This window comes from Stegostoma tigrinum, chromosome 20 (assembly GCF_030684315.1).
Source record: "Stegostoma tigrinum isolate sSteTig4 chromosome 20, sSteTig4.hap1, whole genome shotgun sequence".
NCBI classification, from domain to species: Eukaryota; Metazoa; Chordata; class Chondrichthyes; order Orectolobiformes; family Stegostomatidae; genus Stegostoma; species Stegostoma tigrinum.
In genome coordinates, this window is record NC_081373.1 from 56,759,289 (window position 1) to 56,785,444 (window position 26,156).

At 41.2% G+C, this 26,156-nt stretch overlaps 1 protein-coding gene across 1 annotated transcript; it reads right to left on the minus strand.

The window, feature by feature from the left end:
- Positions 1–1,110: 1,110 nt before the first annotated feature.
- On the minus strand, positions 1,111–25,195 carry LOC125461959 (eukaryotic translation initiation factor 4E-like). The gene is made up of 7 exons (XM_048551378.1): positions 25,113–25,195; positions 15,479–15,582; positions 12,546–12,641; positions 8,437–8,500; positions 7,154–7,267; positions 4,769–4,908; positions 1,111–2,698 (listed from the first exon to the last, which is right to left on the minus strand). The coding sequence occupies exons 1-7, from the start codon at positions 25,146–25,148 to the stop codon at positions 2,584–2,586; spliced, it is 669 nt and encodes a 222-aa protein (XP_048407335.1). The 5' UTR covers positions 25,149–25,195; the 3' UTR covers positions 1,111–2,583.
- Positions 25,196–26,156: the final 961 nt, after the last annotated feature.

Here is a 26,156-nt window from a genome sequence, read left to right on the forward strand (position 1 = left end):
CTAACTATTTATTTGGTAGAATTGCTTTTCATTCCTTCACAGAACCATCATCTCTGAAACTGTCTTCTTGAAATAAGTTGGCAGTGTTTACAGACAGACTGGTGGTACAGTGGGGTCACAGCATCCTGAATCTGCACCATCAGCAATTTAGAACTAAGTCATGAGTGTAGTACAAAGTAGTACACGGAAGTTTTAGCCTGGAATCAGGCTGTTAACATTTACTCTTCACATGACTCAATAATTCTTATTATATTACTAATTCTGTTCCCATGTTCCTTCACTCATTGATTCAACCTAATCTTCATTTGTAGACAATCACTATGACAGCAGTAACGATTACAATAATGATTACCGACTCTGGATCTCAATTCCCAGCCCCTCTACCTCAAACCATAGGTTTTATTTATTTAGACTGATCTAATTAATTCCATAATAAAGCAAAGTTCCAAAGATGCTGGAAATCTGAAACAAAGAAAATGCTCAAGAAACTCAACAGATCTGGCAACATTTGTGGAGAGAGAAACAGTTAACTTTGAGTCTTTTGGAATTCAAAAAATTAACTAATTAATTTCCATATAGCAGATATTCAAGAACATGCCACTCAGTTAAATCTTTATTTCAGTTCATTCAGTCTCCCAAGGCTGACAGACCAGCTGAGCTTTTCCAGTAATTTCTGTTTTTGTTTCAGGATTTTACTGTCATTCATAGCAAAGTAAGAGCACAGGAGGGTGAAAAGTATGCACAAAGTATCCTCTTCCCTCTGTTTGCACCGACAATTAGCATGTTTTCACATGTCTGGACAGTGACTGCTGATTAGTGAGACAAATGTGGGGTCTCCGAGCAGAGCTAGTATCTACTTCCAAATAGCATCATTGCATGTGCACTTCCACAGGAACCCTGGGGCAAGGTTCTTATTCTACCCCAGACTAGGAGTATATAGTGCTGGTTGAAGATTCTGCACAGAGTTTAAAATCATTCAGTAATTCATAGACTAATGAGGGAAGAGGCAATTTCCATCATTAAAGGTATATTAGATCAAATACTATCAATGTCGTTTACAATCTGCATACGGCTGGAATACGTAATGACCACCACAAAATAATTCACAAATTGTTCCAATATTAGCATTTATTACCAAGTTCTGGAATTCATACAATGCACAATGAGAAAATACTGGTGAAAGGATGTTAAAAGCATCAGTTTTCCTGCTCATTAGGCAATATCCCTAATTTCTAATTTTTATTTCATCCGCTGTGAAAAGACTTACAAATCCAATCAATGAATCTCAAATAAGGATAGCTGTTTAGCATCCAATTGAATAATCTTTTGAATTAAGTTCACAGCAATGCTTTTAACTGTTAAATACTTTAAGAAAATAATATTTTCTATGGAATAGTTCCACATGCGAACAAGTTCACCTCAAAATGCAAGTGATCAAAATCAACACAGGGCTGCAGATCAAACATAAGCAGGAATGTTTCAGGACACTCAAGTTATCAGAGCTTAACAAAGAAATGCAGGATATAAGGAAAAGCAGCAATAAACTCCAAGTCATTCAAAGTGGCAGCTGAGAGAAATAGCTAGATTGTTTTTAACTACTGACATTTGCATTGCCCCCCCCCCAATTTAAAACAGTTAATGTACGTTTTAGAATTTCTTCCCAATTTCACATCTGTTATGAAATTTTGACAAAGAACTATTTCACCTTTCTTCCCTGATGTCTGCTCTGCTTATAATTGGCTCTGAATAATTTAACACTGCCCACATAAATGCAAACTAGATTCACAAACATTACATTCCTGGAGACAGTTCTGGAATGCGAGGAAAAGGGCATGGGCATTAGCAGTTGGCTCCCATTCCAAATTAATATTCAGGCTTAGGGAGAGATGGTAAGCTCTCACATTCAGACACGAGACAGAACTTCCGTATATGTTGAGCTCAGACAGCTTGGAAAGACTAAAGTATAAGCACATTCCCATGTATGAAGCAGCATGATTGATGTGAATGTGTCAGATTCTGCCTGTTCCCAAAGCCGCTTCTTTGTGGATGCTTTATACAGAGAAAGCCTGTAGTTTGCAAATACTGCAGATTTTAATGATTTATCTGCTGTAATTTGTGCTATGCACACTGCTCTTACCATTACCAGTTGAAGTTCAGGACCATTATCAGCATGCTGTGTGTGTCTGGCCAAATGTTAGGGAAAATGTTCATTGTCCTTTGCTCATACTATGTGATATGTACACATCAAACTATTGTTTGCTTGTGTTAAGCTAAAGATTGGTTAGAAATGGCCATTAAAACTGAAAATGTGTTGTTTCTTCATCAGCTAGTGTTAAATTTGAGCCTGATAAATCCAAAATAAAGAAAAAAATTCTATAGACCCGATGGTGTGGCTCCCTCCATCGACCTTTCATTTGTCAATAGAAACCAATTCTGGTTAGCTGCAAGGATCTCTCAGAACCTGGCGTGTTCAGCTCCTGCTTGCTGCAAGTTTCTTTGTGTGTTGATAGATCCAATGTTTTATTTACTTTTACCCATGTTACCAGATGAATTTCAGTTTGTTTGCTGCATTTGGGATATTCGCTAAACTGAAAACAGGTTCTTTGTTGTGGATCCACTTTTGCTAGATGTGTCATCGTGTGACTGGTAACCAATAAGAACTTTCAAAGACAGTCCTAAACGTTCTTTGTACAATTGCCTGTAAAATACACGAAGTTGTTTATAAAATATGAGTAACACATAATGAAAGTTGAAGGTACAACTGACATTAAACGCACAGTGCTTTCCTACAACAACAGCAAGTGCCAGGATTCCTATGGGTTTATCAACAATGTGATGGATAGATAAGTTTCAAAAAAATACCTCAGAACTACGATCTTGGGCCCCTTCCCACCAAAATGTTAAGCTGTCTTTTCAAACATCAGTTGTTGATCTGCTTCTGCCAACTCATTTCCAGCTTCTGCCTTTGTCTCAGATCAGTGAATTTCAGCATGTTTTCTCTTCAGTGACTTCCTGTTTCCCTCCTGCAGACTGGCACTGGAGAGGTTCCGCAACCAGCACATGCCCCACGAGTCAATCAGCCCTCTTGTTAAAGAGGCTGCTGAAATTGTGAGCAGTACAGCTCCTGTTAAAAACTCAGTTGTTGAAGACAGTTCATTGGTGATTAGCCACACCAAATAGGAGGTCCCGGCTGCAGCCCTGCTTTCTGCTCAGTTAGCTCATTTTTATGCAGGTCAGCAGTTACAGCCAAGAACCAGGCATGAGGGAAAGGAATAAACGGAAGCTCAGCATCTGTTCATTACTCAATGAGATCTGCTGGTGACCAGATTAGGATAAGCAAAGGCGCTTGAAATTTGTGGAGCAGGTAACCCCCCTCAGGACAGGATGTCAGACATATTAATCCAACACATATCTTGGGCCACCTCAAATTCTGGGTAACGATCTTCACACGACCCCCCCAACCAAAGGATTACAGGCCCTCAAAGGAGGGAGAGAGATTCAGAGACATCCCCCACACCAGGAGAAAAACGAAGCAGTCACCAGAGCTCACACAGAACTGTATCATGCACAACAGCAAAACTGAACTATTTCTGGGCACGGTAATTTATTACCATGCATGGGTACCAACACGGGAACATGACAAAACAAAAACAGAAATAGCTGGACAAATTCTGCAGTTCTGGCAACATCTCCGGAGGGAAAAGAGAGTTAATGTTTGGATGCAGTGATCCTTCTTCAGAACCGGTTGTAACTAGAAAAGATTGGTATATATGCTGAAGATTGTGGAGATGGTAAGGGTGAGGAATTGGGGCTGGGAAGGAGTAAATGATGGGCAGAGATGGAGGTCAGGGAGAGAACAGCAATTGGGCAGGCAAAACAATGGATAACGGTCAGCCTGGGAGAAAGAAAAGCTGCATTTTCTGCTTGGAGACTCTATATCAAGGGCTCTGTATCAAGTTGAATAATTTTAGGGCCTGAGCATCTTCTCCCAAGCCCTTCTCTCAACCCCGAACATCAGGCTATGTCATCAAATAAAAATAATCAAAGGAACTACAGATGCTGGAAATCAGAAACAAAAACAGAAATTGCCAGAAAAACTCCGCAGGTCTTGCAGCATCTGTGGAGAAAATAAGAGTTAACGTTTTGGGTCCAATGATGCTTCTTTACAACCGGCTTTGTCATCTCTTTGTCCGGTCTCACAACCCATCCATTTTGCCATTAGCAGGTTACCTTTCTCCCAGGCTGACCATTTTCCATTCCTTTGTCTAACTACTATTCTCTCTCCCTTTCTCTCTGGGGTCCATCTCCATCTACTGTTTACTCCACCCTCTCCAGCATATATACCTCTCATTTACCCATCCAATTTCCACGTCCCTTCGCTTCATCCATCCAACCATATCCCAAATGTTCAAACTTTCTGCCTTGATCATTAGCCTTAGATATAAATTCCACAGCTTCGTTGTTCTGAAAAGTTACCTGCTTTCTGTTCAAAATCACTTCAGTTCATCGTGCTTGATCTACTCTGACCTACACTTTAATAACTTTAAACACTTGCATCGTATTTAACGAATAATGTATGTTGATGTAATGGATAAAGCCCCAATTTTACAAGTCTCTTCATGTCTTAGTGCTCCCTCCGCAAAGGGCACACATCCTGGGAAGAACCAAAATTCAGTAAAAGGAATGTAAAGCAGAAGTCACAGCACAGTACAGATAAAATTCCCACCATTCATCCTTTAATACTGAGGATCGTAACGTTAGCACTTACCCTATTGAAACAACTGCATCTCTGTTTTGGCAGTTCCCTGTCCAGATTGCTATTTTGTCACCTTTGGGCCTGACATTTACAACAGCTCCACACACCTCGTCACTGAATTCATCAAAGGCCTCCCCAATCAGACACAAAAGCTGTCACATGGGATAGGAACAGGTAAAGAACTGTTATAGATTGCAATGAATCGCCTTCATGCATTAAGATTATCATACAAAAATTCCAACAGACTACAAATGTACTATAGATAACCAGGCCATGAGCAACAAAAAGTCTTCAAACTTCTTGCCATGGTAGTTTTAAAAAATAATCTTTCATAAGATAATAACATTATTGGCAAAGTAATATTTGTTGCCCTGTCTAGTTGCTGTCATCAAAGTAGAGCTGAGCTAACAGCATACTCTGGAACACTTTCAAAGGATGGTTCAACATAGCATAAAGCTGCATTTGCACACATGCATTAAACAATCCAGAGCTCACAACACTGTCCAAGTACAGAATAAAGCACCCTTTACAGTTTGTCATGACTGTGTAATTATATAATTTGCAAAGGCAGCTAACCTGTCTTTAAAATAGACGCAGAATCTTAAAGATGACTCTTATTAGTCATATGGCTGATCTTGTTGATTCATTGCAGCCAAAACAGACACACTGATGTGTTATCTTAAAAGTCAGTCATAAACATCATTAACTAATTCATGAAATTCTGGAATTGTCCATTAAATAAAGTGTGAAGACTCAAAGGTATTGTTGCAGAGGAGATTGAAATTCCTTTCAGTGTCCTTCCAGCAGAATAGCCTTTGGTTTCTGGAATACTGATTCAATGTTATTTACAGCCATTTTGTTTGATTGTGATTAAACCATGGCTGAGAGAGCCATTGAGTGTGTAGGGATTAAGAAACTGGATGACAGACAGGTTCAGCTGAACTGTCAGCAGCATGAGAGTGGGGATTTCACTCCAACATCAGCAGCTGCAGAGAAATGGTGCCCAGAAAGCCCCCTGCTGTGCTGATAAGGATACCATGCTGTTTAAGTATTATGCCAGCAGAACTAACAAAGAGAATTTTCCTCACTTCCTGATGCTTCTCTACCTACTATGTCCACCTACAAAGGTAAACTCTTCAATTACAGAAGATACTACATCTTCTGATTAAGATGTCAACGTTGAATCCCTTCACCTGGGGTGGAGCATCTTAAGCAAACAATGGGCCTGCAATTATACTAGAAATTGATTTCATGTTTAATTTCACATGTATCTTTTATAATTAATTTAAATGGTTATTTCTGTGTTTTAGTTAATAACTTGATCACCATTTTACTGAAATAACATTTCAGAAATTATTGTGTAAACTAAGTTTTGTCTTGTTAAAGCTTTGCTGCTGATTATTTACTAATAAAAACATTTGGAAACTAGAAGGGTGCTAAACAAGCTGAACAAATTTGCAGTTTACAGGCTGCTCTGTGGACATGACATTGTCCCAAGTAGCATTCAACTCTGGGTGGTACAGTAATTAGCATTTCTGCCTCACGGTGCTGTGGCCCTGGGTTTAATCCCAGCCTCGGGCAACTGTCTGTGTCTGCTTGCATTTCCCCCAGCTGCTTCAGTTTCCTCCCACAGCCCAAAGATGAGCAGATCAGGTAGATTGGTAATGCTAAATGACAACTTAAGTGTCCAGGGATGTGCAGGCTGGGTACATTAATCACGGTAAATATGGAGCTACTGTTTGGGGATGAGACTGGGAAGTATGGTCTTCAGAGGCTGTGTCAGCTCAATGGGCCAACTGGCCTCCTTCTGTTCTGCAGGGATTCAAATGGAAGTACTAATCCTCCTCACAGTGATCATTCACGAGCTCTAAGATTAATTAATTGTTGTCAGATTTTAGGACAATTCCATACACACACCTCACAAAACAAGGTTTTCAGCTCGAACAATCCAAAACCAATCATTCCTGGTCTTTTCGGTCAGAGAAGAGACCATAGATTCAATTTGTCCTCAAAGTAAGTCATAACACTGCCACTTTTAACTTCATACAAATGGCCTCATTACTGCATGAAACACTCAGTGGAATCAACCCATCTTCAACCACGCATTTCAAACATCTAATAATCTAACAATGAACCGTTAACTTTATTCCTGTAGATAAAATAGACAAGAGGTGCATACACCATAGACCAGTTACTTGAATAAACAATTTGTCATGAGAACATCAGTGGTATTAGTGAACTGCGTAACTGGCCTGTTTGTTTTATTGCCATACCAAAACAGGAGGACTTAAAGCCCAGAATAAAAGCCAATTACAACCTAGATTAAAATTCCAGATTCAAGGGTTGCCAAGAGCATGTTCTATAGACAGGGTATTTATTTTACTGGAGAGCAATTACCGTTTCCAGCCAGTATCGGTCCAAGTCATTGTGCCTCTGTTGCTTGTTAAGTGTCATTAGCCACCTTCCTCCTCTTTTATTTTTCTCATCTTCCCACATCGGTTTAATACCGTCCTGTTAAAATAGTCACATCTTGATTAGCTGCTTCTATGATTTCAGTAATAATCCTGAACAGGGTCAGGAAGCCTAAAAGAAAACAAAAACTCCACTGTTTCCCAAGACCCCTAACCACAGTCTCCAAGCTATTACAATACAAATACCCACACGACAAACAAGTTCAGCTACAAACTTCACAGGCCCCATGGTTTCACTAACCACATCATTGAAACCAAAGATTAACTGACTAAATTTATTGTGAGCTCTGTCAAATATTTTTAAATTCCTAAATCTAACTGTATTAACTTTGACTTTTTAACGTTGAACAATTGCTGAAACCAGAATGAGAAGGCTACTTTACTATTTTAAACTTAAAATAATTCCTTAATTCAATACCATCCATGAGTAACGTACTCATTAGTAGCTATCCCCATCCAGCAAAAACTACAATTCAAACAGAAAAAGAAATCTCTTGTACCATCTCTGGAGGGTGCAGGCAGGGGGGAAAAGTCTAGATATAAGGAAAAAGATGATCAGTCACCAGTCAACACAACATTGCAATGTCAAAAAAGCCAGCTGGTTCACTGATGTCATTAGGGAAGGGAATCATGGTTTTTACTTGATTTGCTTCATACAAGATTCCAGTTATACACCAACATGACTGACAAGTTAAAAATTGATCAAAATTAACCAGGTTCCGTTCACAATCATTGCACAATCAATTCCCACCCATCCTTCCGGAGTGAGATAGGATGGATGCTGAGCCTTAATCTTATTGCCACATGCTTAAATCTCATTTGGCCTGAGCCTACAGTGTTAGACACAATGAGCTAAAAGAAAATTCCCCAATGCAACAAGCAATTCCAGGACCCACTCCATTCCTTCACCCACTGAGACATATCAAGCATAACATTTTTGGTTTGGTCACTGGCATGTACTGAGCAAGTCAGAAGCTGCTGTTCCAAATGTTGAGCTTCAGCTAAATTCTATGCACTCAAGTTACTTATAGTCAGTATACATATTAAAATAAAATTGGTTAGAATATTGTCAATAAATCTGATTCCTTTTGATCTGCCTCCATTTAGACTCCAGGAAGTCAATTCCTCTCCAACAATCCAGAAAATTAATCAAATTGTTACTGTCAGATAAACATTATTAAGTTTGAAAGCAATAAGCAAAGAGCTTACCTTAAACAAACAGTAATCACAACCAAACAAAAGTTTACTAGGTTGTTGTATGTGATTATATAACCTACAGAAAGGAAACAAAAGCACATTTAGACATTCAAATAGGAATAGCCTAGAACTGTATCCGGTGCTCATGGCAGTGGTGGGCAGATACCAGTACCCACTGATAGCATGGCTATGAAATACATAGTATTAAGGCTCCAGTCTTAAACAGAGGGGTAGATTTGCATCCTACCACTGTAAAAGATGTGATATTGTCCATTTTGGCAGCAAAGATAATAAAATGTCAATTCAGCTCACCTTCAAGCATTCAGTGAAGCAACGTCTGCTGAATGCAAGGCAGCAAGAAAATTCACACTCGCGATCCCTGTCTAAATTCAGCCCAGAGTCACCACCTCTCTCCTCCACTGGGTGGAATTTCCTGGCTGAAAGGCCAGCAGTACTTACTGACATTTGTCCTGTTCTTGGCACCTTAATCTCTAGACTGCCATATGCGTATCTACAGCCAACTTGATGTTATTACATGTGTAAACGTAGTGACACCAGCCATACAGATTCATTCTTGCTCAGGGATGTCATTTGCCAGCAACTGTGCCCTTTTGCACATGTGGTGCCATTTCAACAGCCATCTTTGTGTTTGTGTTAACTAAGCAGTGACCAAGCAGTGAGATTGCAGAGTGCTGAGATGCTGAGGGATCTAGGTGTCCTAGTGCATGAATCTCAAAAAGTCGATATGCAGGTACAACAAGTAATTATGATAGCTAATAAAATGTCAACCGATTGCCATGGGGAATCAAATATGCAAATTGAGACATGATGCTTCAGTATAAAGGGCACTGGTGAAACCACATCTGCAATAGTGTGTACAGTATTGATTCCCTTATCTAATGAAGGATGTAGATGTTTTCAAAGCAGTTCAGAATATAAGACTAACACATGAATTTGTGGTTGTCTTGTGAGGAAAGGTTAATCGGGCAAGGCTTGTGCTTCTGATATTTAGAAGCATAAGAGATGACTTGATTGAAACAAATGAGATGTAGAGGAAAGGATAGCAAAGATGATTCTCGATAGGAGTGAGAGAGACAGGGTAGTTGTCATGGGGGACTTCAACTTTACAAATATTGATTGGGAACACTATAGTTCGAGTACTATAGATGGGTCAGTTTTTGTCCAGTGTGTGCAGGAGGGCTTCCTGACACAGTATGTAGATAGGCCAACAAGGGGCGAAGCCACATTAGATTTGGTACTGGGTAATGAGCCTGGCCAGGTGTTAGATTTGGAAGTACATGAGCACTTTGGTGATAGCGATCACAATTCTGTGATGTTTACTTTAGTGATGGAAAGGGATAGGTGTATACCACTGGGCCAGAGTTATAGCTGGGGGAAAGGCAATTACGATGAGATTAGGCAAGATTTAAGGAGCATAGGATGGGGAAGGAAACTGCAGGGGATGGGCACATTAGAAATGTGGAGCCTATTCAAGGAAAAGCTCCTGTGTGTCCTAGATAAGTATATACGTGTCAGGCAGGGAGGAAGCTGTAGAGTGCGGGAGCCGTGGTTTACGAAGGAAGTGGAATCTCTGGTCAAGAGGAAGAAGAAGGCTTATGTTAGGATGAGATGTGAAGGCTCAGTTAGGGCACTTGAGGGCTACAAGGTAGCCAGGAAAGACCTAAAGAGAGAGCTCAGGAGAGCCAGGAGGAGACATGAGAAGTTGTTGGCGGATAGGATCAGGGTAAACCCTAAGGCTTTCTATAGGTATTTAAGGAATAAAAGAATGACGAAAGTAAGATTAGGGCCAATCAAGGACAGTAGTGGGAAGCTGTGTGTGGAGTCGGAGGAGATGGGGAAGCACTAAATGAATATTTTTCAACAGTATTCACTCTAGAAAACGACAATGTTGTCGAGGAGAATACTGAGATACAGGCTACTAGACCAGGTGGGATTGAGGTTCAAAAGGAAGAAGTATTAGAAATCCTACAGAGTGTGAAGACAGGTAAGTCCCCTGGGCCAGATGGGATTTATCCTAGGATCCTCTGGGAAGCCAGGGAGGAGATTGCCGAGCCTTTGGCATTGATCTTTAACTCATCATAAGAAAAATATAGGACAGACGTCAGAGGTACTTTCTTTACTCAGAGAGTAGTAAGGAATGGAACGCTTTGCCTGCAATGGTAGTAGATTCGCCAACTTTAAGTACATTTAAGTAACCATTGGACAAGCATATGGACGTACATGGAATAGTGTAGGTTAGATGGGCTTCAGATTGGTATGACAGGTCGGCAAAACATCGAGGGCCGAAGGGCCTGTACTGTGCTGTAATGTTCTAAGATCCTGAGGGGCCATGACAATGTAGAGAGAATGTTTCCTCTTATGGGAGCATCTAGAATTACGGGTCACCATTTAAAAGTCAGGGGTCACCTATTTAAAACAGATAAGGCAATTTTTTTTTCTCTCTGAGGTTACAAGCCTTTGGAACTCTCTCCCTTAAAGGTGGTGAAATAGTCAAATATTTTTAAGGCACAAGTAGACAGATTTTTGTTCAGCAGGTGCTGGAGTGGAGGTGGGATGGTTAAGTAATAGGGAGGTAGAAATATGGGTTTAATGTTACAATTAGATCAGCCACAATCTGATTGAGCCTAGTCTGCCAATCAAAGAGCTGAATAGCCAGTCCTACTCAATGTTCATAGAACTGTATGCAGCGGTCGTGGTGGAGGGTCGATACCAGTACTCGTAACTGTATTCAATGCTTTGCACAAATGTTTCACCTTCTGCTCAAATTCTACTTTGCCTTTCTAACCTTACAGCACAGCATCTCGGCTTAGCTTTCTTCTCATCCTGCACGAACAGTTTTGATGAGTCAAACATGTCCCTTTCAGTTATCATTTCTTTTTAAACCCTTGTGTCTTTCACCTCTCATATCCCATCACCAGGCACTTCTCCTTTTGAAACACGATTTGTAACTCAACTCCAAAGTTCAACCTACCCAATTTTATTATTTTCCTCCATAATTCAATGCCCTTCTCGGGGTTTCAACATCCCAAATATTACCCTGGCTACAGAAAGAAAGGTTCAGCCAGCTTCTCATTACTGCTTCATAATCCTCTGCTGAAAGGCATTTAGTGGGAATTTGGCTGATCTGTACCCTCAATCCATTAACAGATCACAGTGCATAACTCCTCATACCCATTGCCTATTCTTCAATTGTCAATTTGCCTCATACCTTAGTTCCAGGTTTTCACTCTCCTGTATGTGAGAAAATGGTTCGTTATAGCATCCCGAATTGCTTGGCCTCTGATTATAAATTTACAGCTTCTTGTTCTGGGCTTCTCCAAATCACATACTTATCTACATCTCCCTTAACTACAGCTGAACTTGCTTAAATACCTCAATTAGATCAAATGGTAAGCGGGGGGTCAAGTGTCAATAAATCACAAACACCCAAAAAAGTGAAAAAAAAGTGAACCCGTATAATCAAAATTGCTAGCTGAGAGCCTGCCTTTGTTACCAATTCCAGAACACTCAAGATGGCAGCTCATGTGGATTACACCCCAGGAAAATTCAAACCCTGACAGGCAAAGGAATCTGCAATGATTATGTAAGGATGCTTACTGGATGAATGCAAAATGTAAAGCAATGCAGCATTGAAAGTCGAGAAGATTAAGGAATAACCTAATTGACATTAGCAGCACATATGTGAGATCCTTATCTCTTTCCAGCATAAAAAAAGACTACTTAGTAATGTAAGTGCCTCATCTATGCAAACAAGCTTTTAAATAACTGACTGAGACAAAATTTAGACACTGTCTTATGTCAGCATACAGATATTGTGTATCCCTCTCTACTTCTTCCCACAGTCACACCAAACATTATAACAGTGCCAGGGTACAGTCCACGGGGCCTGAGAGCTATGCAGTACTTTCCCATGTAATCACTGATGCTCTCCCAAGATAAAAACCGTGTTGCTTTATTTCTCTTGACCTGGCTTACTTTGAAGGAGTAAAATTGAGTCATCTGCACATTTCATTCTGTTGGAATCATTATGGTACTGAAGGCCATTCAGCCCATCACATTCATGCAATTTATTCAATGTACATTAGGCAAATAATACTTACGCCCAAAAGTCTTCAACAGTATCAAATTTAGCAATAAGTCGCAAGTTCTCTGTCCAACTTTTGGTCTTGTCATTTTTAAAATACCATAAAGCCCATCTGTAATACAGAACAGAAGCGCAGAGATTATATAACTGCAGCCTCCATTTCTGGTAACATTCCAGTGAATCAACAATGAACCTTTCCACAGAGTTTTATATCATTCTTTTCTGCTAGCCAACATGGAGCCTCAGCATCACAGAACGGTTACGGCTCATTTAGCCCATTGTGTCTGCACCATCTCTCCAAATGAGTATTTTGCCCAGTGCCATTCTCCCGCTAGCTCCACATAACTCTACACATTCATCCTTTTCAGATAACTGTTCAATTCCTTCTTGAATGCATCAATTGAATGTGCCTTCAGCACTATCCCACCTCATCGAACTGCTGCATAAAAATGCTATTTCCTCAAGTTGCATCTGTTTCTCTTGCCAATTATTTAAAATCTGTGCCCTCTTATTCTCAATCCTTTGACAAGTGGAGCCAGATTTTTCTTCTTTAAGCTGTCTAACCCTTCATGATTTTGAATACCTCTCCACTAGATTGATTATCAACCTTATTTTCTCCAAAGAAAACAGTCTCAACTTCTCCAACCTCTTTTCATAATTGAGGTTCTTCATTTCTGAAAATATTCTCATGCATCATTCCTCCACTTGATCCAAAGCCTTCATGTCCTCCCCTAAACTGCAGTAGCCAGAAGTGGGCACAGTGCTACATTTGAGGCTGAACTGGCATCTTATACAACAGGACAACAAATAAGGTGGAAGGACCATCAGAGTGTCAGTGAGATTGGAGAAATCAAGGCAGAATGAAAGTCACCAAGTCAGAGTGTAAACAAAGCAATTCAGAAATAGAGTCATTGTCACAAAGCATTGGGGATGGTAGGTATGTATCAATTTACTTAAATAGCTTATTTTGTCACCATGTTGTTTACTCATTAGAAGGCAGAATGAATCACACCTCAGATTGACAGATACCAATTCTTGTGCTTTAGTTTTCTTTGTTAAATGGTTTCTTAACTTAGTTTCACGCATCAGTTTCTGAGAGCTCTGTCTCAGTTTCATAAATCAGTGTCAACTATTTTAGTGATCATGAAGTTATCCAGGGGTTACTAGGTCAAGATGTCATGCATATCTTTTTCTCTTGTGAGAAGACCACAACTCTAATTCTAGAAAATAATTCATGCAGGAAATGCTGCCAGTTGTTTCAGCTCAAGCCCCAGATTTTCAAGTGGGTAAAATCACGATAGTGCATCAAGAACTAGCAAAGTTGCCAGTCACGACCTTTACTGGAAGCAGGAGTCGTTGCCAGCATTAAGAAGAAAGAAGGGATATATCAGGAAACTACATGTCACTCAGCTTAACACTGGCTGTGGGAGAACCATTATCAGGGATAAATTAAACTTTCATTTGAAAAGACAGAGGTTAATTGAGCCTGGATTTGTTAAAGATCAATTATGTCTAACTTGACAAAATTATTTTGATAATGTAACAGAAAATATTGATACATGTCGTGCACAAACTTGTACGTATCAATTTTCAGAAGGCATTTGACGAAAGTGACAGAAAGGAAGCTTATTAAGAAGGTGGAAATCCTGGAATTGGGACAAAATGCAGTATGGATATAGAATCAGCACAGTGACGAAGCAAAGGATACTCTGTAGTGGTGCTCCAATGGTGAATTTTTAGGTCTAGGGCAATATCACAGAAAAAAACGAGTCAGTTATAACGTGGGACATTATAAAATTTTCAGATGGCGTGAAACTTGGCAACATAGTGGTGAACAAGATTAGTTGCAGATTTCAGGATGACAGACAAGATGCTGAAATGCAAAGAAGGATGGAGTAGATGAACTACGAATTCATGCACTTTCATGGAGAGAACAAATGGGACACCTTAAAAAAGGTAAACAAGCATGGAGAGTTTGAAGTCCATATACAAATATTTTTAAAGATGGCGAGCCTAGTTGAAAATGTAAATTAAAATCGTATGGGTTACTTAGGTTATAAACAGATTAAAGCAAAGAGACTGTGGTAGACTGTATAAATCACTAGCCTGATCTCAGCTGAAATACTGAGATCAATTCTGGGTAGCACACTGCCAGTAAGATGGAATATCTTAGAAACCAGAGTACACATTTTTAGGGTAAAAGTTTGGCACAACATCTTCGGCCGAAGGGCTTATACTGTGCTGTACTGTTCTATGTTCTAAATGAGACTTGCAAGCAATGAAGGAAATTATCTTTGAGGAAAGGTAAATAAAAAGTGCTACTTGGAACACGGAATGCCAAGAAATGGTCTAACAGAGATTTCCCAGATGACCCAACATTTTGATAAGGTAGAGAATGAGTGTTCCCCTAGTGAGATAGATAATAACCAGAAGCATATAAATAAATAAAACACACACACACACACACACACACACACACACACACACACACATAATATATGACATTAATGGCAAAATATCTTGGACACAGAAACAATCTGATGAGTTGTCAGCTTCTCGTGGAAAAGGTTATGGATGCCAATTCCATTGGGAATTACGAAAGCAAGTTGGATATTTATTGAAGATGGAGGAACTTACAGGACTAGGGACAAAAAGTGGATGTGTGGTTCTAAGCACCACTGCTCTTTCAAAGACTCAGTAGACTCCATGATGGGTCAAATGGTCACTTTTTGTGCTGCAATTTCTACGATTCCCATAAAAGGCTTCCAAATTGTACATAAAGCTATCACTGCATCCTAACTCAATCTTGTACATATTCAACACTTGACTTCTACACTCTTAACATCAGGTACAAAACACTAAGTTACATGCAGACCTTGAACCCACCATGACGTCTTCAAAACGCTGCAAAAGCACTTGTCCAACCCTGATGCACAGATTCAAACTGACCTGTTTTGCAGTGGGTGTTTTAGGTATTGATCCTGGCTTACAGTTTCAGGGCACACTTCTGGTGCTGCTGCTGAATCAGCTTCAAGGACCTCAGGTACTTCTTGCTAGAAAATAAATAGTGAAGATTCAAGCATACTGAGAGAATTATAAATATCATCTTTACAAAGTTTTGTAAGGTACAAAAGACAAAAATCTGTGCGTTTCATAAAGTCATATTAAAGATGTTGCAGCCTCCAGTCCTCTTTTGCCTGACCACCACAGCAAAACGATGCTTAATCCAGACTCTGCATTGTATCTTTATGTCTGAGCAATTGGACACTGCATAAAGGCCAAAAACTGATGACAAGTATCGTGAAGATTCATAACATTTGGTTATTTGAGAACTTGGTTTCCAAAGTGGAGGATATACAATCAATAGGGAAGTGGTGCTGCACAAACTAATGGAGCTGCAGGTTAATAATTCCCCAGGTCATTAAAAATGGAATTAGAATTAGATTTTATTGTCTCCTGTACTCAATACAGGGATACAAGAGCACAGTGAAAAGTGTACAACTTCGCCATTCCACACACCATCTTCAGTACAAAATCTGGGTACCTGGGTACAAAATCTTAGATACAAAGTAGAAGAATAAAGAAATAAGGTAAAAATTCAGCTTTTTAGGTCTTCTTTAGCCATGGACCTTCAGACACTCCATTCTGGGCTTTCCCTACGAGAGCTTGATCTCTCCCCCAAACAGCTGTATCGCTGCTGACCTCCAGGTTCCCTGTCAGCCTTGCCAACCACTCTAGTTTCACCAGGCTCACTGGCACCAGTGTCCCGCTTTGGGCCCCAGCTGCTGCCACACTCCAGACCCCAATGCTGTCGCCTCCACAGGCAAGCTCTCTCCAGAAAGTAAGTAACTTTCATCTCAGGGTTTTAAAAGAGGTTGCTAATGCTGGAAATAATTTTCCAAAGTTCAATAGATTCTGGGAAGGGTCCATCAAACTGGAATGTCGTGAATATATCATTCTATTCAGAAAAGGTGGAGGTGTTGAAAACAGGAAGCTACAGGCTGGTTAGTTTGATGTTCACCATGGGGAAAGTGTACAATCAATAAGGAGGTTATAACTAGACAATTGGAAAAAAACTTCAAAGTAATCGTGAAAAGACAACATGGGGTTTACTGAAAGTGAAATAATGTTTAACCAATTTATTAGAGGTCTTTGAGGGAGTAACCTGAACTGTGAACAAAATGGGGCTGGCAGACTTGGATTTCTGGAAGGAAATTTGACCAGGTGCCACGTGAAAAGTTATTGTGCATTGTAGGTGCTCAAGGTTTTAAAAAAATTTAAAAGTAATTTACATAATGTGGGCATCGCTGGCTCAAACAGCATTTATCGTCCCTTCCTAATTGTTAAGACTCAACCACATTGCCATGGCTCTGGAATCCTGCAACAGTTTGTGCAGGTGCCCCAGCATTTTACAATTTACATCAATGACTTAAAGGAGGGGAGCAGGGGTGCCGTTTTGTGGCACAGTGGTCACATTCCTACCCCTAAATCAGGAAGCCTGGGTTCATGTCCCACTTGCTCTAGAAGTGTGTAATAACATCTCCGAACAGTTCGATGAGGAAAAATAGGATAAATTTTAAAAATATTAAATGAGGGGGCAAAGGCAAAGTAGCTGAACTTAAAGATCACACAAAGATAGTCAGAACGTATATTGTGAAGATGACATCAGGAAGATGTAGATGGGTGTAGATAGGTTGAGTGAGTGGGACTGAGTACAGCAAATTGAGTATAATGTGAGAAAATCTGAAGTTCTTCACTTTGGCAGAAAGAATAATGTCTTGACTAGAGTCAACCTGCTTTGCTTATAATTAAATGAAGCTTGGCAATTAATTGCCAGTTATCATTAATGTGTGCATTCTCCGTCTCCACCAATCAGAGGCAACTTGTCAATCAACAGGTCTTCTCTGTTCATACAGTTCAAAATTTATTCCCCTCTGCATTGGTATACTTATGAATTGTCCTGATGAGGGCACGACGAAAGACTTTAACAAAGTGTGTTATTTTTAAGCAATACTCAAGGCTAAACATATACATGACTGTATCTTTTATTGTCAAAAACAAAATATTGTGGCTGAATAATAGTAAGCTTTAGTCTCAGATGCTGGATTTCAAATGAGACATTAAACTGAAATTTTATCTGCCTGTTCAAGTCGATGCAAAAAACTCACGGCACTATTCAAAAGGTAGTTCACCCAATGTCTATACCAATCATGAGCTCACCAGAATTTTGTAGGAAACTAGGAAACCGATTGCTGCGCCCCTAGCTCAGATATTTGTACCATCAATTGCCACAAGTGAGGTGCTGGAAGACTGGAAGGTGGAAATGTAGTGTCATTATTTAAGTAAGGTATAATGAAAAGCCAGGAAACTACGGACTGGCGAGCCTGATGTTAGTGGTGATAAATTGTTGGAGGGAATTCTGAGGGAGAGGATTTACATGTATTTGAAAAGGCAAGGACTGATTAGGGATAGGCAACACGGTTTTGTGCGTAGGAAATTGTGTCTCATTAACTTGATTTTTTTCAAGAAGTGACAAAGAAGATTGATGAATGCAGAGAGATGGACATTGTCTATGGACTCCAGCAAGACATTCAACCAGGTTCCACAGGTGGACTGATTAGCAAGGCTAGATCACATGGAATCCAGGGACAGCAAGCCATATGGATTGAAAACTGGCTTGAAGATAGGAGACAGAGGATTTTCTGATGAAGGGTCTAGGCCCGAAACGTCAGCTTTTCTGCTCCAAAGATTCTACTTGACTTGCTGTGTTCATCCAGCTCTACACTTTGTTATCATGGTGGTGGAGCGTTGTTTTTCGGGCTAAAGGCCTGTGACCAGTAGTGTGCACAAAGATTGGTACCAGGTCTGAGATAATGGGAACTGCAGATGCTGGAGAATCCAAGATAATAAAATGTGAGGCTGGATGAACACAGCAGGCCAAGCAGCATGTCAGGAGCACAAAAGCTGATGTTTCAGGCCTAGACCCTCCCTCCCCACCTATCTTCTTTTTCTCCATTTTTGGTCCGCCTCCCCCTCTCTCCCTATTTAATCCAGAACCCTCACCCCATCCCCCTCTCTGATGAAGGGTCTAGGCCCGAAACGTCAGCTTTTGTGCTCCTGAGATGCTGCTTGGCCTGCTGTGTTCATCCAGCCTCACATTTTATTATCTTGGTACCAGGTCTGCTGCTTTTCATCAAGTATATAAACGACTTGGGTGTGATTATATAAGATATGATTAGTAAGCTTGCAGATGGCACCAAAATTGGTTGTGCGGTTGACAGTGAAGGAGGTTATCTGAGTACAACAGGACCTCGATCAGACGAGCCAAGGAGCAGCAGAGGGAGTTTAATTTAGATAAATGGAAGGTGTTCCATTTTGATAAAGCAGATCAGGGTAGGATTAATTCACTTAATGGTATGGTCCTGGGGAGCGTTGCCAAACAAAGAGCTTGAGGTGCAGGTTCATAGTTCTGTGAACGTGGAGTTGCAGGTTGGCAGGATAGTGGAAGTGTTTGGTAAGCTTGCCTTTATTGGTCAGTGCATTGAATATAGGAGTTGCAATGTCATGTTGCGGTTGTACAGGACATTTGTTAGGCCACTTTTGGAATACTGCTTTCAATTCTGGTCTTCCTGCAATAGAAAGGATATTGTGAAGCGTGAAAGGATTCAGAAACGATTTTACAAAGATGTTGCTGAGGTTGAAGGATTTGACCTAAAGGAAGAGGCTGAATAGGCTGGGGGTATTTTCCTTGGAGCATCGGAGACTGAGGGGTGATCTTATATTTATTAAATCATAAGGGGCACGGATAGGTTGAATAGCAAAACTCTTTTTCCATGATAGGAGAGTCCAAAATTAGATGGCATAGTTTTAAGATGAGAGGGGAATGATTTAAGAGAGACCTAAGGGGCATTTTTTTTTAAAAACAGAGGACAGTGCATGTATGGAATCAGCTGCCAGAGGAAATGATGGAGATTGGTACAATTATAACATTTAAAATGCATCTGGATGGTTAGATGAATAAGAAGGTTTTAGAGGGATATGGGCCAAATACTGGCAAATTAGACTAGATTAATTTCTGATATACAGTTGCATGGACAAGTTGGACCAAAGGTCTGTTTCCATGCTGTACATCTCAATGGCTCTAATATCACCAAAAACCGATTTTTCTCATTAATTCACAGGTTCTGTTCATTGGGCTATCATTTATTTCACATTCCTGGTTGCCTGGTAGAAGGTGGAGGTCAGGTGCCTTCTTCAACCACTACAATCCATCTGGCATCAGTACACCAAGAATGCCATCAGGGATGGGTATCCAGGATTTTGACCCAGTGACATAAAAGAATGACAATATAGTGGTTTGGAGGGGAACTTGCAGATGGTGGTCTTTCCACGTATTTAGGGTTTGGAGGATGCTATCCAAGGAGCCTTGGTGAACTTCTGCAGTGCATCTCGTAGGTGGTACATGCTGCTACTAATGAGGATAGGCAGTAAAGTGAGTGTAAGATGTGATGCCAGTCAAGCACACTGCTTTGTCCTGGATGGTACCAAATGTTTTGCATATTGTTGGAGCCACACACGTTGAGACAAGTGGGAAGTAATCCATAAAATACCTGCCCTTTTAATGATAGTCAGGCTTTTGGGAGTCAAGTGGCAAGTTTGTTGCTGCAGGATTCCCTGCCTCTGCAAATACAAATTTTATATGATTAGTCCACTTCAATTTCTAGTCAATGGTAATCCCTGAGATATTGATAGTGGAAGATTCAGTAATGGCAATGCCATTAATCATCAAGGGGCGAGCTAAGTTATCTCTTACTGGAGATGGAAATTGTATGGGAGTAGTGTGACAGAATGTAACTTGCCACTTGTCAGCCCAAACTGGGATATTGTCCAAGTCGTGATGCATTTGAACATGGACTGTTACAGTACCTGAGGAGCCACACAGTGCTGAACATTGTACAGTCATCAGCGAACATCCCACTTTTGACCTTATGATGGAGGGAATTGTAATCGACAAAGCAGCTAAAGATGGTTGAGCCAAGGATACTACACTGAGGAACTCTTGAAGAAATGCTCCATGATTTCTGGCAGCCCCAACAACACTCAAGAAGTTGACACCATCCAAGACAAAGCAGTCTGATTGATTGGCACCATATCCACAAGCATCCATTCCCTCTAACACCAATGCTCAGTAGCAGCAGTATACAATATCTGCAAGATGTACTGCAGAAATTCATTAAAGATCTTAAGAAAGTACCTTCCCAACCAACAACCACTTGCATTTAGAAGGACAAGGGCGGCAGACACATGGGAATATCACTACCTTCAAGTCCCCCTTCAAGCCACTCACCATCCTGACTTAGAAATATATTGCTGTTCCTTTACTGTTGTGGAGTCAAAATCCTGGAATTCCCTCCCTAATGACATTCTGGGTCAACCGACACCAGGTGGGCTGCAGCAGTTCAAGAAGGCAGTTCACCACCTTTTCAGGGGCAACTAGGGATGAGTAAGAAATGCTGGCCAGCCAACGACACCCACATCCCACAAAATAATGAGGAAAAAAAACAAAAAAAAACACTTACTGCTGTTTGTGCAGCTTCACTGGAAAAATTGATACATTTTGGGGTATCCTATTTTCTGTTCTTGGATGTCTTTGATTAAAGAGAATCGCATATCTAAGTCTGACGTATTATGCTAAGCAGATAGTTAAAAACTGCAAAGGGAGATTGATGGATTAACTAGGCAGAACTGCTTTGTATGGAGTTGACTGAGTGGGGAAAGTACAAAGTTTTCAACCTTGATTGAAGAGAGTTTTGCCAATGTTGAGAAGCAGGGAACTGTGGAGGTGCGATGGCTTTTAAGGGGCATTACAGAAGTTTTTTTTTTAATGTTGGTGCAAGCTCAAGAGGCCAAGAGCTTCTGAGCAGATGCAAAAGAAATTGAAAGACACAAATGGCATGTTGGCCTTTGTCCTGAGGCAGCTGTAATATAAACATTTAGAAGTTTTGCTATTAAATCAAAATGCTGGGGAAACTCAACAAGTATGGCAGGATCCATAGAGCGAGAAACAGAATATTTTGATTTAATTTGCAAGTTATGCTATGGCTAACTTATACTCCATTTACAGCACAATGTAGCTTCAGACACTGCATCTCAAGGAGAAGACATTTGCAAATGGGTGCAGATTTATCAAGATGATAGTAGGATTAAAATGGGCTAATTTTATAAGGACTAGGTACATGGACTAGAACTCGCTCTTAATATTTTTGGATTACATGGTTGATTTGCTTAAGCACGCAAACTCTTTACTTTATACCTGTGTGCTGAGTATCGCAACAGTGTCTGATTGTGTACAGGAACTTGCAGGTTACTATACAATTGCACAGCGCAGAAAGAACTTACTTTTTCCCCCTTGAGTGTCAAAATTAAGGGGCGATCTAATTAAGGTGTGTAAAGGCTCAAAGGGGTTCTGTGGAGGGGGTAGAGAAAGCACGAAAATTTCAAAACTGAAATCGACAGATTTCTTTTTGAAAGAGAAAAAGAATTGTTAGGGTGGAGTAAGATGCTGATCAGCCATAATTACACTGAATGGTAGTACAGCCGTGACAGAATAAATGTCCTGCTTCTGCACCTGCATTGTAGAAAACATCACTCCTTGTAACAGCAGCTTGCAACAGATATCACAGGATGCTCCCATCCAAGATTGTTCCTTCAGTTTAGAACTCACGGTTGCAGAAGAGAGGACTGTGAATGTTTACAAGTATCTAGGGCAAAAATACTGGGCATTTTCTGTGGTGACTGCTCAGACAACCCAAACCTCAATCTATCAGTGTTTACATCTTTGACAGGTGACAAATTGACACGTATAGGCAAATAGCCTAATCCTTGCCAATCCAGATCTTTCTTGCACTAATACAGTGATCAAAATGTAAAATTTGGGCCAGATACATTCTACATCTGTTAGCTCGTCATTTTTGCGCCAAATTCTTTCACATGCTACCCGACTCATAACAAAACCCTATCTTCAACTCACCAGAACAGAATTAACCTGGTTCAAGAGGGAATGCACTAGCTGCTGGGACATGCTAGATGCATTTATCATTCTGAAATGTTTGATCCAAGAACTCTTGCAACTGAATTCTTGAAGTTAAAAAATGCACCTGACCTCAGGAGAGTCAATACCCTTCTGTCAGGTCTGGAGTCATTAAATAACTGCTTTTCCAGCTTACGAAGCATCGGTTGCTGTTGAAATTGTGATTACCGACAGATTCTTCCTAGAGAATTCTCTCACTCACAGGGTGCCAACTTCCCTGTGCTTCTTTCTTACTGTGGAGCACTCCACCAACAGATCATTCTCCTGGGCATGAAGGCCCTTGTTTGGTTGTGCAAGTACATGAAAACAAAAGTAATTTATTGTCATGAACTGTGAAGAAACACATTAGAGTCAGCCTATAAACTAATGGACAAGCCTTATTCTCCCTCTGGGGCAGCGATATGTCGTGAGTACTTTTTTTAAATGAGATTGCCTAGAGTGTGGAAACAAGCCCTTCAGCCCAACAAGTCCACACCGCCCTTGAAGCATCCCACCCAGACCCATCCCCTTATAACCTACACACCCCTGAACACATAGCCGATCTATCCAGCCTGCACATCTTTGGACTGTGGGAGGAAACTGGAGCACCCAGAGGAGACCCACGCAGACATGGAGAGAATGTGCAAACTCCACACAGACAGTCGCCCGAGGTTTGGAATCAAAGCCAGGTCCCTGGCACAGTGAGGCTGCAGTGCTAACCACTGAGCCAGCGTGCCACCCTCATTTCTCATCCTTGGAGGCATTACCATTTTCCTTCGGCTGGCCTGGCACTGAGAAACAATGAACATATAAATATTTGCGTTTGCCAAGAATGTACAAGCATGTCCAACAGCCATTAGCTGGATACATTCCACAGACAAACAAATTATCTAACGATACAGGGATAACAAAGTGTAGAGCTGGATGAACATAGCAGGCTAAGCAGCATCAGAAGAGCAGGAAAGCTGACATTTTGGGTCTGGACCCTTCCTCGGAAATTCATTTAGCAATACAGCTATTCAATCACTAGTACAGTGTACATTTACACCTTGAACAAATTCAGTCACGTTGCCCGACTCCTCAGTTCAACCTGTCCTTATACCAGCCCGAAATCCTAATTCCAAACGTATGTAAACGATGAACAGTAGTTTCTGCATGAGTTTTGATAAAAATATTATTCCCCATTCTGAACAACTCCCCCTTAAATCTACACTGGTTTCTGCTTCTGTAGCCACCTTGCTAGCTGTACTGGTACTTGACTGACTCCACATGTCCCGTGACCTAAATATTGAGTTAGCACTGCAATTACTTACCACTGGTGTTTAGATACTCTGACTATATTACACATTACATCAGCTGTGACTCAGCAATTAGTACTCTTGCCTCAAAGTAAGAAGGCTGTGTTTAAGCCCCACTCCAGAAGGTTATCCACAAAATCTAGGCTAACACTTTAGTATAATACTAAAGGATACTGTAATCACATGGATGAGATGGTAAACCAATCCTCAGCATTTGCACACTCAGGCAGATGCAAAAGATTCCATGATGATATTTTAAGGGCAAGGCAACAATTATTTGACTTGACTGATTAACAGATTTGATTGATGTTTGTGCACATTGGCTGCCACATTTCCTATGCTTTCAAGTAGTTAATAAGCAGCCAAGCTTTGGGATGTTCTGAGATTGAAATAAATATATCTACATTTTTCTACTGTAACTCACCTACTCTGATCCACCCAAAGAATTCAATTATAAGTTTGAGCAATACCTTCTATTCTGAATTGTTTCAATTATGGTTTTTCCCATTACATGACAGTAAAGCTTCCAAGATCTTTCCAGCAACATCTATATTCCCTAGGCTTGCTCTATTTCAATCTATTTCTGATCAATAACTATTGCACAGATTGATTCTAGCAATTTGTTACCTCCTATCTTAACTTGCATGAAATGCAAGTGTATTTAGTGTCCATCTTTCATTCGTAAATGTCTTCATAATTTTTTAAATCATCTACTGTTATATGTGCCGTCTTTAGAGTGATTGAAGTAATTATTTAATATTTGTTATATTGTGATGATCCCATAAGATTCGTTTTCGATAGTCACTGAATTCCTTTGGTCATCCTCCTGATAAGGCCAATCTCTTGCCCAATGGCCCTAGCGCAATTATCAGCACCACCTCCCGCCAGCGAAAGGCCCACTACCAGCTCCGTAGAAGCAGCACGCGTTCAGCTACCCAATAGTTCAAGGACAGAGCTTCCTACACTATCCAGCTCAACAGTCCTCATCCCACCCCTGGAGATTGTCTTCACACAGTACACTCCGAGTCGAGGCCCTCCACTCCAAGGCCCGGCTACTCCACACTCCATTCCCGCCTAGCCACTGCACTCCGGCCCAGAGCCAGGCTTCCACTCTAAACTCCACCTACACAGCCCCACCAATCTAACTGTTACCGGCCCACATAAACAGTTAGCCCAACTCCACTCGATCATCTCTCTCCACCCGATCTTCTCTCACCGGCTCCGCTGCTGTCGCCGGCTCCGCAGTCGCCATCTTGCTGTCTTCGAGGCCCCTCCCCCAAGCCCGCGCACATCCACCAATCACAGGGTCTGCTCCAGTCAGCCAATGGCAGGCCGCCGAAACATCAGCCAATCGCAGTGTCTCCGGATCCACCAATCAACAGACAGGCATTAATCCGCCAATGAAGGTACAGTTTCCGGTGCAGGGACGGAGCTGGTTCGTACTCTGATTGGCTGCCTGACTGTCCAATGAAGAGTGGGTTGTTAGTCTTGGCGGTTGATTTATCAGAGCGTCCCGGAGATCACGAGCACTTTGGCCTACCTACATCTCCGCTCCGGGTAGTTATGGCTGAGATTGAAGCTCGTGGGTTGTGCCCCCACCCCTCCCTCCCTTTCTAGCCTTAGCCTTAGCCTTAGCCCAAACAAGTAATACTTTGATTGTAGGCTTGGAGACCGCTTTGCAGAACACCTCCGCTCAGTTCGCAACAAACAACTGCACCTCCCAGTCGCAAACCATTTCCACTCCCCCTCCCATTCTCTAGATGACATGTCCATCATGGGCCTCCTGCACTGCCACAATGATGCCACCCGAAGGTTGCAGGAACAGCAACTCATATTCCGCCTGGGAACCCTGCAGCCATATGGTATCAATGTGGACTTCACCAGTTTCAAAATCTCCCCTTCCCCAACTGCATCCCAAAACCAGCCCAGTTCGTCCCCTCTCCCCACTGCACCACACAATCAGCCCAGCTCTTCCCCCCCCCCCCCCCACCCACTGCATCCCAAAACCAGTCCAACCTGTCTCTGCCTCCCTAACCGGTTCTTCCTCTCACCCATCCCTTCCTCCCAACCCAAGCCGCACCCCCATCTACCTACTAACCTCATCCCACCTCCTTGACCTGTCCGTCTTCCCTGGACTGACCTAGCCCCTCCCTACCTCCCCACCTATACTCTCTCCACCTATCTTCTTTACTCTCCATCTTCGGTCCGCTTCCCCCTCTCTCCCTATTTATTCCAGTTCCCTCTCTGATGAAGGGTCTAG

Bases quoted from the DNA above. Each gene is read 5' to 3' on its own strand.
- LOC125461959 (XM_048551378.1), bottom strand. From the start codon at position 25,148: ATGGCGACTGCGGAGCCGGCGACAGCAGCGGAGCCG. The intron at 12,642-15,478 runs GTCAGTTTGAAT...TCTGTATTACAG, and splicing joins AAACACCCACTGCAAAACAG to ATGGGCTTTATGGTATTTTA. The intron at 4,909-7,153 runs GTAATTGCTCTC...CCCATGTGACAG, and splicing joins ACCGATACTGGCTGGAAACG to CTTTTGTGTCTGATTGGGGA.